The 13,173-nt window shown below is 48.2% G+C and overlaps 1 protein-coding gene across 4 annotated transcripts in view; it reads left to right on the top strand.

Moving 5' to 3' along the window:
- The window catches only part of SCUBE1 (signal peptide, CUB domain and EGF like domain containing 1), a 124,195-nt gene that overhangs the window by 9,239 nt on the left and 101,783 nt on the right, over positions 1-13,173 (top strand). For all 4 annotated transcript variants that reach the window (XM_069581731.1, XM_069581734.1, XM_069581732.1 and 1 more), the window contains exon 3: positions 12,754-12,882. In XM_069581731.1, coding sequence (XP_069437832.1) covers positions 12,754-12,882 — 129 coding nt within the window. The remainder of the gene's footprint in view (positions 1-12,753; positions 12,883-13,173) is intronic.

Below are 13,173 nucleotides of genomic sequence, written 5' to 3'. Positions count from 1 at the left end.
CTGTTTAGTCTGCAACAGCAGTGCACATCGCCCCTTCTATGTGTACTTAATTTTTTAAACCCTTTATTCAAGTGCTTTCTTCCACTTGCAAGTTCCAACTCGGACCTTTTCCAAAACGTCATAATTAAAACTCTTGGGGGAAATAGCTTTTTGTTTTGGCCACAGTATATCAAATATATTACTATTTTCCGTTTTCTGTGAAAAGGAAAAAAATGACAGCCTTATGGGCATCGGAGATCACAAAATTAGCATGTAAGTAATGCATGTAAATAGTCACTTCCTGAATTTTATATCCCCGGGGCCTACTTGTCAGTCACCAAAGTTAGGTAGATTACAGGCCATGCTATTAAGTGTTTTAACAAAACTCTTAATAACACACCCAGTGATCCATTTAGTTTAACATCAGAAAAAAAAAAAAAACAACCCTTGAGACCAATTGGCCTTCTGAGGAAATAATGTCTATGACCTTATTAAATCATTTTCATCATTATTACACTCTTTCCTGAAACTCCAGATACAATTCTGCTTTTTGGGAGGCCAGCAAAGGCAGTTCAGAGGTGGGTTGGGAGGGCGGGAGGAGGGGAAATTCTTCTCCGAGTCTTAAAACGTGCAATTATGCATGCTAACGTGTGCCCTGCTGAAGATGAAAGCGCTGGAGTCCGGCAGACCAGCGGGCAGGAAGAAATCGGATGTGACTTAAAATTCCAAGCTGCTGTCAGCTAGCAATTAGGCAGCGTGGCTTGCAACTGGTCCCAGATCTGCTGCGGAGCTGAGGCTTCTTGGAGCCCTGGTCCATTTTGTGTAGGGGGCAGGGGAGTTAAGAGCTTGTATCGTTGGCATCGAAGCATGGAGGCGTTTGCCTCCGTAAGCCTCGGTTTGCCCGGGTGTAGAATGTGTCCACTGGACCAGATTCAGTTCAGGATGGAGACTGTTCACTGAGCACCTACTCTGTGCCAAGCTTGGGGCTGGGGCTACAACCTGTTTTCCCGATCTCCCCATTCAGGGGAGAGACAGATGGGGAAAGACATGATTGTTAACAGGGCGTGGAAAGTACAGCCGTGGAAATACAGACCAAACTCAGCGGGGCGAGAAGGACAAGGGCCAGCACTGCTTGGGGAGGGGTAAGTCTGAAAAGACTCCCTGGAGAGGCGGTCATCTGGGCTAAGTTAGGAAGGCAGAGGGGGTCTCTGACACTCCTTCCGGCTCAAATGGTCCCCGAACGCATCTGTCGCAAGGATGCCAAGGTCTGATTTTATCCCTGCCGGCTCGGTGAGTGCAGCAGGTGACAGCCTTCCTCCCATCGTGTGGGATGGGGGGCACCTGTCTCACCCAGTGGCCGCTGAGTGGGAGTTGGGGGAGGGACAGCCGCCTGGCTGTAGGCGAGAATGCCTGCGATCGAGCTTTCTTTTTTCTCTAAATCCCCATTTCTCCTAGGGTTAGAGGGCCTCTGCCCCCACCCCCACCCCATCTCTGAGCACTCCCCCACCACCCAAGGGCAGTAGGCCTCCTTCCGCCCCTTCCTCTAGGCCCTCTAGCCTCCTCTTGGCCGCTTCTCATTACAGTGGCTGTATTTGTTTTTCCATCCGAGGAATGCTAACCAGCAAAATCCATTATTTCTAAGAAAATAAACCACGGGCCTTGTTGGCCTTTGAATGCTACTGAAGTGGATGGTGGCCTTCCCCAAAGGCCTTGAGACAAAGAGGGCTGGAGGGCTCGTGTGTGCAGGCAAGGTCAGGGGGTCTTGGAGGGGTGCTTGGAGGGGGTCTTCCAGATGGGCCAGGGCTGCAGCCCCTGGGAGGAGAGAGGGGAAAACCCCAGCTGGCTGGCGTGGACTTGCTGCCCTGTTAATAACACGGCTGCTGCGGCTCAGCCTCTGCTCCCTCCGGGGGCGCCCAGAGGCACTACCCTCTCCCAGAGACCCCTCTCCCCGCCCCCCACCTCTGTCTGGACCTCCTGCCCTTTGAGTCGAGGGGAGTAGGGCTGGATATAGGTCCGTGGAGACCTGGGTGCCCGCCTCTGTGACCTTGGGCAGGTCTGTGGACCTCTTGGGCCTTAGAGTGCGTGCTTAGTCGCTTCAGTCGTGTCCGACTCTGCCACGCTGTGCACCATGGCCTGCCAGGCTCCTCAGTCCATGGGATTCTCCAGGCGAGAACACTGGAGTGGGTTGCCATTTCCTTCTCCGGGGGCCTTAGTGTGCTGACTGCAAACTCAGGCCTCTTTTGAGCTCCACAGTGGGCAGCTCTGTCTTTAGGGTGCCCCTTGCTATGATGGCCCCCAGTTCGGGCTCAGTCTGTGAGGGTTCCAGGGGGCTCTGGCAGGACTGTGGGCACTGACAGCCCCACGGGCAGGCCTGGCCAGACCAGAGTGGGGGGGGCGGGGGGGGCGGCAAGGCTGTCCTTGCATGAGATGTGTTCATCCGTGTCTGTGTCATCCTTCCTGTCTAGACTGGCAGCTCCTCATGGCCAGGGTCTGGCTGAGGACAGGAAGGTGCTGGAATAAGAGGGCAGAAGTCGGAGAGATGGCTTGATCCCTAGTGAGGACCATGGGCCCTGGCTCCCTATTCACTGAAGCGTGGGGGACTCTCCAGGTGGCTGTGTCAAGGTTAGGATGGTGGAGTCTGCCGCCAGCCTGCCTGGCTTCCAGTCTTGGCTTTGCCACTTACTAAGTGCGTGATCTAGCGCACGTCCCTTCAGTTCTCTGAGCCTCAGTGTCTCTTTCTGTGATGGGGAGAGTGAAGCCCTTCCTGTTTGGCTATAGTAAGAGTTTAGCTGCGGGCCGTTAGAAGACGGTAGGCAGTCACCCTTGCCGTTATTGGCATGACAATTAGGGAGCAACTCCACAGGGGACCTGGAGAGAAAGAGAGTAAAATCAAAGTGCACCAGGCCAGCTCCTGAGCCTCTGGAGCCCAGAGGGCAGCCTGTGGGCTTAGGGGGAGAAGCCTGAGCTGTGGGTCTCGGGTTCAGCCCCAACCTGCTGATATGGTCAGCTCTTCAGTCCCCCTCTCTGGGTTCAGGTAACCCTTTATCAAACCCAGGGGTGCACTGGAGAAGCTCTAGGACCCCAGCCTGCCCGTTCCAAGTGGTGGCTCAGGCTTTTGGGCAACTGTATTTCTGACCATCCTTCTGTTGAGTTCACAGGTTGGGTCTGTGGAGCACCCCCTCAGAGCCTGAAGTCTCAGGGTCTGGGGCGTCCCCCCTGCCTTTTTGGTAACAGAGTGGGAGAATGACTGTGCTTCTGATTGGCAAGGGAGCAGCGGGAGCCTCAGCTCTGAGCTGGAAGCCCCTCATTCCCATCTTGAACACTCTGAGAAGGCTGCTCCCCATCATCCAGGTTGCTTGGGCATCCGCTAGGCCTGATGTCAGAACTTGGGAACAGTGCGCTAGAGGGTTTGGGAGGGAGAAAGGGAGTAATTAACTGGCCCTTGGGGCCACAAAGCTCACCGTGAGCCCACACTGAGCAGAGGACACTCGATGTCAGTTCACAGTGAGTGTCTGCTCCCCAGCACGATGTACGAGATCACTGACAGCATTAACTGAGAAAAACAGCGTTAATGAGATATGATCCATGTACTATACCATCACCCACTTAAAGAATACAATTCAGTGCCTTTTAGTATATTTACAGACTCGTGCACCCATCACCCACATCAAATTTATTTTGATTACTTTTCATTACTCCAAAAAGAAACGCTGTACCCTTTAGGCATCACTCCCCAGCTTCCCAGCCCCCAGAAACCACTAATATGCTTTCTGTCTCAATACTTTGGCTCTTCTGCAGACGTCATATAAATGGAAGCCTACAGAACGTAGCCCTTTGTGACTGAGAAAGCATTCTCCAAAGTCTGATGGCCTGGCCCACTTCCTGGCCCCCCTTGTATTAGCTGTGTGACCTCGGGCAGGGCGGCAACACCTCTGAGCCTTGGTTTCTCTTGCTGTCAAATAAAGATGTTCATACCTACTTCTTAGGGTGCTCATAGCCAAGGGCCTGCATGCAGCCTCATACGTCCGTGGGGGCTTCAGTCGAGATGGCTACTCATTCATTCAATGCCAAGCAGACTTTGGGGAGACACGCTGCTACTGCTGAACCTGCAGCTCAACAGGACATGGTTCTTGCCCCATGGAAGTCACAGCCTCGAAGGACACATACAGAGCAAGTGACAGGAATGACAGTGTCCTTTCAGGGAGCCGCAGGGCCCAGAAGGTGGGGAGAAGTGCCCGCCCCCCCACCCCAGTCTGCCAGGCAATTTGCAAGAGTTCAGAGCGGGCAGTGATGTGGAGGCTCGGTCTGTGGAAGGGCGTGGGTGTCTGTGAGCTCTGGGCAGAGGAAAACAGCATGAGCAAAAACGTGCAAGCCCGAAGCCGTGCAGGCCACTGGGAGAGGTCAGCCCACAGCTCAACCCCATGGTTACCTTGGATCATGGGTTGGCTGGGGGGAGGACCTTCCCACCCTCTGGCTGAGCCATGGTCATTGTGTGCTGTTAGGGATGGAAAAGTGTATAGATTTGTGTTGGTTTTACATGACCTTTGACCTTTCCCATAATTAACTGCTGGGCCCACTTCTGGCATTGTCTCGGCAGAAGGGAAACCTGATCGATGGATGCCAGGAGTCCGCCGAGAGCGGGTCTCATTACTCAGTCATTACAAACCCAGAGCTTAACCCTGTGCCACCGGAGACGGGGGGCTTAATCCTTCCTGCTGGGCGGCCCTGCGGAACCACCTTCCCGCGAATGTAATTAGCCAACAAACCGGATTAAGATTTATTCACCAATAAGGACTCAACTTCCTAAGCCATACATCTCTCCCAGAATGGTTGCCTGATCTAAGGAGTGCACGGTTTTTCCTAAAGCCCCAGACAAAGGAGAAGACGTGTTAGCGCCCAGCCAGGGAAGGGTTCTTTGTTAGAGCGTTTGCTCTCCGCCGTCTGCAAGGAATGTCGAGAAAAATGCCAATTTCGAGGGGAAACGGGGAGATGTGTTCAGTAATGATTTCTGAGAGTGGCAAGTAGAGTGCTTTAAAAATCCTCATTTGGAGAACCTTTCCGGTCAGTCCTGATTTTTAGAACTAAAATGCCCTAAATGGTATTGAAATGAGAAGAATCTCTGACTCACTGTAGTAGACTCTCTTCGAATCGAGGCACTACAGAATAAATGTATGTTTTATGGGGCAGCGAGAATCAATTTTGAATTAAAAAAAAAAAAAAAAAACTCTTCCCACCCGAGTCCAAGCCAGTGTTGTTGGCACGTAACTACAGCTGTGGGATTGTGCGTGCGTGCTGCCATTTTAATACAGGAAAAGTGGAATTGCGTGACCTTTTAAAATCCTATAATGAGCAGCTCCCTGTGATGTTTTTCTCTGCTCTGTTGGATGATGGAAGCTGTTTTCTGTTGGGACTTGAGTTCTCATTAAAAAAAAAAAACCCAAGCTGGAGAAGAAGCAGGGATGTTTGGAGCGAGCTGTTGGCCTTCTATTCCTGAGCACTCAGGTTGGAGCTTTGTCCTGGCCACTTTCTCTGATATAAACATCTCTGTCACTACCTCTTAACCTCAGGAGCAAGCACGGACCTTGGAAATAAATACGATGATGCACGTGACGTCTCTTCCCCAGCTTTCTCCTTAATAACTTTTTGAAGCATAAAGCACCCTGAGGACGTGGCTCTGGGAGGAATAGAGCCTGCATCTGAATGCAGTTCCTCACTCCCCTACCTGGGAAGGCCAGATCCGCAGCTGTGTTGGGCCTCGGCCTTGGCATCAGGACAAGGAAAGCGGTGGCCACACGGGCTTCCCACACCGCTTCATCCCTGTGCTCTCCGCATCTGCGGTCCCAAAGCCGTCCTCCCTATGGGTCTGTGTTTCCACATGGTTTCTTCCTTTCTGTCTGAACATCTTCTCTGTACGTCTTTATCCAAATTTCCTTCTTAGAAGAACACCAGTCATTGGATTAGGCCCATCTGACTCCAATACGCACGCATGCTAAGTGGCTTCAGTCATGTCCAACTCTTTGCAACCCCATGGACTGTAGCCCACCAGGCTCCTCTGTCCATGGGATTCTCCAGGCAGGCATACTGGAATGGATTGCCATGCCCTCCTCCAGGGGATCTTCCCAACCCAGGGATCAAACTCATATCTCTTATGTCACCTGCATTGGCAGGCAGGTTCTTTACCACTGGCGCCACCTGGGAAGCCCGTACTGCACTACAACCTTATCTAAAGCTTGATTACATCTGCGAAGATCCTATTTCCAAATCAGGTCACATTCCCAGGTACTGAGGGTTGTTAGGACATCAACGCCTCTTTTGAGGGACACAAACTTACAACAGCCCTTTGAGAATAAATATCTAGACCAGTCTCTCAAAGCAAAAGAAATAAAAGTGAAAATCAACAAATGAGACCTACTCAAACTTAAAAGTTTTTGCACAGCAAAGAAAACCATAAACTAAACAAAAAGACAATGTATGGAATGGGAGAAAATATTTGCAAATGATGCGACCAACAAGGGCTCAATTTCCAAAATATACAAACAGCTCATATAAGTCAATATTCAAAATAATAAGAATAACCCAATCAAAAAATGGGCAGGAGATATAAATAGATGTTTCCCCAAGAAAGACTTACAGATGGCCAACAGGCATGTGAAAGATGCTCAGTGTTGCTAATTATTAGAGAAATGCAAATCAGAACCACCATGAAGCATCACGTCACACTGGTCAGAATGGCCATCCTCCAGAAGTTTACAAGTAATGAATGCTGGAGAGGGCATAGAGAAAGAGAACCCTCCTACACTGTTGATGGAAATGTAAAGTGGCGCAGCCACTATGGAAAACAGTATGGAGGTTCCTCAAAAAACTAAAAATAAAGTTGCCATATGAGCTGGCAATCCCATTCCTGGATATATAAGCAGACACAACTATAATTTGAAAAGATACATGCACCCTTATGTTCACAGCAGCACTGTTTACAATAGGCAAGACATGGAAACAACCCAAGCGTCCATCAGCAGACACGTGGTTTAAGAAGATGCCGTGCATATACGTTGGGTTGGCCAAGCCAGCACAATACAATGGAATATTACTCAGCCATCAAAAAGAATGAAACAGAGACATTTGCAGCAACATGCATGGAGCTAGAGATTGTCATACTAAATGAAGTGAGTCAAACAGAGGACAAATGTTACGTCACTTACGTGTGGGATCTAAAAGCTAATACAAATGGATCTATGTGCAAACCAGAGGCAGACTCACACACATAGAAACAAACTTACAGTCATAAAAGGAGGAAGGAAGGAATCGGGAGCCTAGGGTTAACAGATGCAAACTGCTACATATAAAAACGATACACAATAGACTTGCCACGTAGCTTAGGGGACTGTATTCAATATCTTGTAATAACCTATAATGGGAAATAATCTGAAAATATATAACTGAATCACCTTGCTGTACAGCTGAAACTAACACACTTCAACTACACTTCACATTTTAAAAAAAGATTAAATAACTAGAGAGCTTGGCTCTGCCCCCCTCCACTCCTTCACCCTCTCCCCACTCCATCTGCCTGTTCCTCATTCTCTAGCTTTAACGGTCCTTAAATAGTGATCCAACATAGACAACAGACTGGTGGTTGCCAAGGGGGAGGAGCTTGGGGGGAGGGCTAGAGAGGGAGACGGTGGTTAGCAGATGGAAGCTAGTATATATGGAATGGATGAACAACAAGGTCCTACTGTATAGCACGGAGAACTATGTTCAGTATTCTGTGATCAACCAGAATGGAAAAGAATATTTAAAAAGAATGTATATATACATATATATCACTTTACCATACAGCAGAAATTAACACAACATTGTAAATCAACTGTTCAGTTCAGTCGCTCAGTTGTGTCCGACTCTTTGTGACCCCATGGACTGCAGCACACCAGGCCTCCCTGTCCATCACCAACTCCCGGAGTTGACTCAAACTCATGTCTACTGAATCAGTGATGCCATCCAACTATCTCATCCTCTCTCACCCCCTTCTCCTCCTGCCCTCAATCTTTCCCAGCATCAGGGTCTTTTCCAATGAGTCAGCTCTTCACATCAGGTGGCCAAAGTATCAGAGTTTCAGCTTTAACATCAGTCCTTCCAATGAGTATTCAGGACTTCAATGAAAATATTTTTTAACTGGTCTGAGACTGATGGGCATCCTGGAGGCCTGCGGGACCCCCTCTGAAGCTGGTGGCTCTTGGATATGGTTTTTACAATAATAAACCTACTTGCTTTGGCAGAGTTTTTGTTTGTTTATTTATGTGTTCATCTCTCATGCATTAAAGGGTGAGGCTCACATGATTAAAAAAAAAAATTCAAGGCAAAGATACAGAAAATCAGGGGAGGTTTGATCTGTGAGCAGCAGATGGTTCTCTGTTCAGGATTCTGGATGGGCAGGTAAAGCAGGTTGGCCCCAGAAGCCTGTGGGAGCACTCCAGGGCTGGTGATTGGAGACGAACTGATCATTCTAAGTGCTCGGATCTGGGGGAATCTTTTGGGAATGGATTGAAGGCAGAAATGTAAACAGTACACACTGCTCTCTTCAGGGCATTCGCATCCACTGTGCCCTACACTATGGGGAGTCAAAGGAAGGGAAAGGGTAGAGTTGTTTTTCGGTATTTAAGTTCATTTTTAGTTTATTTATTTATTAATATTTTTTGTCTGCTCCCCGTAGCTTTTGGGATCTCAGTTCCCCGATCAGGGATTGAACCTGTGTCCCCTGCAGTGAAAGCAGAGTCCTAACCACGGGACTTCCAGGGAAGTCCTAGAGTTGTTATACTGACTATCCCATCAATCACTTTATAGAAGCAGTCTCCTTATAATGCCTTACGTGTATGGTGATCAAATAGTTTATCATTTTGATAGTAGAAAGGTTGCTGTTAGTAATTATCAGACAACAGGCATAAACTAGAGCTTTGCCAGGCAAATTTGGGTGTATGATTCTCTTAACTGGGGAAAGACATCTTTCTCAGACAACGTCTTAAAACAGTTTGTGCAATTGAATTTTATGGATGTGGTGACTCTGTAACTGATTGTGTTTCCCTCCTTGCCTTGGCTTCTAAGAGTCTCAGAGCCATATGTGTGGCCTTCCTTTTGTAACCATGCTGAAATTACCAATTGTTATCTCTGCATACATTCACCAGCTTTCCCTTATACTTCAAGCCTTCATTTATTCTTCTTCAGCACAAGGTAGATAGATAAGGGACTCTCAAGAGTCTTCTCCAACACCATAGTTCAAAAGCATCCGTTCTTCGGCATGCATCTTTCTCTATAGCCCAACTCTCACATCCATACATAACTACTGGAAAAACCATAGCTTTGACTAGACAGACCTTTGTTGGCAGAGAAATGTCTCTGCTTTTTAATACGCTGTCTAGGTTGGTCATAACTTTCCTTTCAAGGAGCACGTATCTTTTAATTTCATGGCATTAATTTCATGGTAGTCACCATCTGCAGTAATTTTGGAGCCCAAGAAAACAAAGTCTGTCACTGTTTCCATTGTTTCCGTATCTACTTGCCATGAAGTGATGGGACCGGATGCCATGATATTAGTTTTTTGAATGCTGAGTTTTAAGCCAGCTTTTTCACTCTCCACTTTCACTTTCATCAAGAGGCTCTTTAGTTCCTCTTCGCTTTCTGCCATAACGATGGTGTCATCTGCATATCTGAGGTTATTGATATTTCTCCCGGCAATCTTGATTCCAGCTTGTGCTTCATCCAGCCCAGCATTTTGCATGATGTCCTCTGCATATAAGTTAAGTAAGCACAGTGACAACATACAGCCTTGACGTACTCCTTTCCCGATTTGGAACCAGTCTGTTGTTTCATGTCCAGTTCTGACTGTTGCTTGTTGACCTGCATACAGATTTCTCAGGAGGCAGGTCAGGTGGTCTGGTATTCCCATCTCTTTCAGAATTTCCCACAGTTTGTTGTGATCCACACAGTCAAAGGCTTTGGCATAGTCAATAAAGCAGAAGTAGATGTTTTTCTGCAACTCTTGCTTTTTTGATGATCCAGTGGATGTTGGCAATTTGATCTCTGGTTCCTCTGCCTTTTCTAAATCCAGCTTGAAGATCTGGAAGTTCATGGTTCATATACTGTTGAAGCGTGGCTTGGAGAATTTTGAGCATTACTTTGCTAGCATGTGAGATGAGTGCAATTGTGCAGTAGTTTGAATTCTTTGGTATTTTCTTTCTTTGGGATTGGAATGAAAACTGACCTTTTCCAGTCCTGCGGCCACTGCTGAGTTTTCCAAATTTGCTGGCATATTAAGTGCAACACTTTAACAGCATCATCTTTTAAGATTTGAAACAGCTCACCTGGAATTCCATCACCTCCACTAGAAAAGACATGGGCTTTGTAAACAGCAAGACTTTGTTTTGATCTTTGCCCTACTACTCACTATGTGACCTTCAGCAATTACCTCTCTGCACTTTAGTTTACTCAACTATAAAATGGAGTTAAAATACCTACTCCAGAGGGTTGGTGTATGTTTCAGGAATAGATACTTACATGCTGAGGTACAAAGTGAGAGGGAGCGACTTCTACCCAACATGAAATAAAACTCCTTCCCCTCAGTCTGACTGATCCAGCCTAAGTCACATGCCCACACTGGGACTAATAACAGCCATTAATTCCATATATTGTTTGGTTAGACTGACCAGGCTCCACCCCCAGGGTTGGGACCAGGCCACGTTGTCCTGAGTCACCTGCATGAATGAAAGAAAGGAAGGAGGCAGTAGTCTAGGAGATGCTGGTTTGGATCAGCTGAGAGATGGTGCCATGTTTATGGATAGTAGAAATGGGTGACCAGTTCACAGACTGCACCCATGTTAAGAGTGTAGACGAGTCACATGTTGGTAGCTGATTATATATCAGTGGAGAAATGGAAGGATAACAATATTTACTGGGATGGAGAACCCCAGGGAAGTGCAGGTTGATGAGTTAAAGTTGGGCCATATTGCCTTTGGAGTGAATGTGGGCGATCTAGGGGGAGAGAGAGTTAGATTGGTATATCTGGGGCTCTGGCGCAAGGTCGGAGCCACAGAGATTGAGTGGTAATCAATATCTCAGTCTTTACAAATCCATGTGCCCTTTCAAACAAAAAATCTTATACTCTGCCTTTAATGTTATTTAAAACTTCTTAGTACATTAAGTATAACGATTGAAAGCAATTCCAATGACTTACAGCACTGAGCCTGCTTCCCAGCAGACACTGGTGGCCTCTGCAGGCAGGAAGCCTCCTGTCTCTTGCACCTCTGCAATCCAGGCTGCTTGTTCTTCCCTCATTATGGCTGGGTGGCTACCAGGAGGATGCTGCACAGCCCAGACCCTGTATTCCAGCACTTTCAGGGCTGGAGTATTTCCTCTGCTGGCAGCATTCCTGGCAGACAGGTGTCCAGACAGTGCTTGGTCAACTCCAGAGTTGGGGGGCTCACTACCTCATGAGACAGGCTCTGTCTTCCAGATGGGACATACCTACCCCTGAACATTAATTGGCCCTTTTGGCTTTCTCCGCTGTGTGTAGCTCTGTCCTCTGGACTATGTGGAAAGAGCACAAAGCTGGGTGTCTCCCCTTGCCATCCCCTCAGGCGTTTGTGGAAGCGGCCAAGTGTGCCTTGAGTTCCCTCTCTGCTTAAGGGTGGCCCCTTCCTGGCTTTCATAGGTGGAACCTCTCGTTAAAAATCCCTGCTTCCGGTTAGGCTGTGGGAACACTTCCGGATCTGCTTGAGAGGCTTACGGTTGCCATCTTTTCGTGGGCCTGTAGAGGTCGAGGTGGGTAGGTTGAACGCCACCAGTACCCCTCATTCTGATGGGGAATTGCACTGGTTCGAATCCCACTGATATAACACATCAAGGTGTGTGACCCTTGGCCAGGCTTTGGCTTTGCTGTGCCTCAGCTTCTTCGATTCCCTTGTAAAATTGGAATACAGATGACGGGGGTCTGTGCCTCATAGTTAATGTGGGGATTGGGGCCTTAATGACACATGGTGTCACCCCTGGGACTTGGGTAGCTCATTGAATGTTAACTGGACTCGCTGCTGTAGCTCTCCAGGCCCTCTCGAATCTCTCTGGAGCTCCAGAACTGATAGCTCTTTGACCCCTGATGGGAAATGTTGAGAAACACTTAGAACGGCAAAAAGGGTGACCTTTAGGAAGGCTATTAGCCATTGTTCATAAGACAGAAGTCTTTGTTGTAACAAGAAAACTAAAGCAGTAGAAATTTAGATCTGGAAGGAAACCCTGGGGGGTAGTATACAGCCTTTTGTCTCATTCTAGAAGTTAGGTTTTTTGGTGGTATGAGAAGTTCATTTATTTCTTAGCCCCTCTCTCACAAGTAATGAGCTCTCCACTCTGGGCAACTTTCAAATAGCCTGAAAACAGCTAGCCCGGGGGGATTTTATATAGGGTCCTTGCATGCTGTTAGTGTTGAGAGAGTTTCAAGGGGGCCAGAGCTGAGTGTGAATCTTGCCTGCTTCACCATTGGGGGATCTGAAAGTCACTCCAAACATGCCTGCCACATGACCTTGCTCCCCAAGTTGGTGGCTGACTGCCTTCCAAGGCCAAGATCTTCATCTTTGTAACCTTTGGATCCACGCCCCCGCCCCCAGCAAGGACTTGAGTTAATGAATACCTGTTGAGTCATCCCCTAACCACTCATGTCCCAGTGTCTTCAGTGGTGGGGGGAAAGAGGACCCCCGGGGTCTTCCTCTGACACCTCTCATGCGCCTCATTTTGCAGACATCGACGAGTGTGAGAATGACTACTACAACGGGGGCTGCGTCCATGAGTGCATCAACATCCCGGGGAACTACAGGTGCACCTGCTTTGACGGCTTCATGCTGGCACACGACGGACACAACTGCCTGGGTGAGTGAGGCAGCTGTGCCCTGCCCACTGGGCACACCCTGCCTCTTTCTCAACTCCAGCTGGTAACATTGGGGGCAGTGGGAAAGCTTATCCACTTTTGGTTCCTTGGGTCGAGAAGACCCCCTGGAGAAGGAAATGGCAACCCATTCCAGTATTCTTGCCTAGGAAATCCCATGGAGAGAGGAGCCTGGAGGGCTGCAGTCCATGGTGTTGCAAAAGAGTCTGACATGACTTAGTGACTCAACAACAACAATGATTAGGAAAACAGTCCTTGCTAGGACTGTTGTAAGA

The sequence above is a fragment of the Ovis canadensis genome, chromosome 3 (genome assembly GCF_042477335.2).
Source record: "Ovis canadensis isolate MfBH-ARS-UI-01 breed Bighorn chromosome 3, ARS-UI_OviCan_v2, whole genome shotgun sequence".
Taxonomy (NCBI): domain Eukaryota; kingdom Metazoa; phylum Chordata; class Mammalia; order Artiodactyla; family Bovidae; genus Ovis; species Ovis canadensis.
This window is presented reverse-complemented; position numbering and strand designations above follow the sequence as displayed.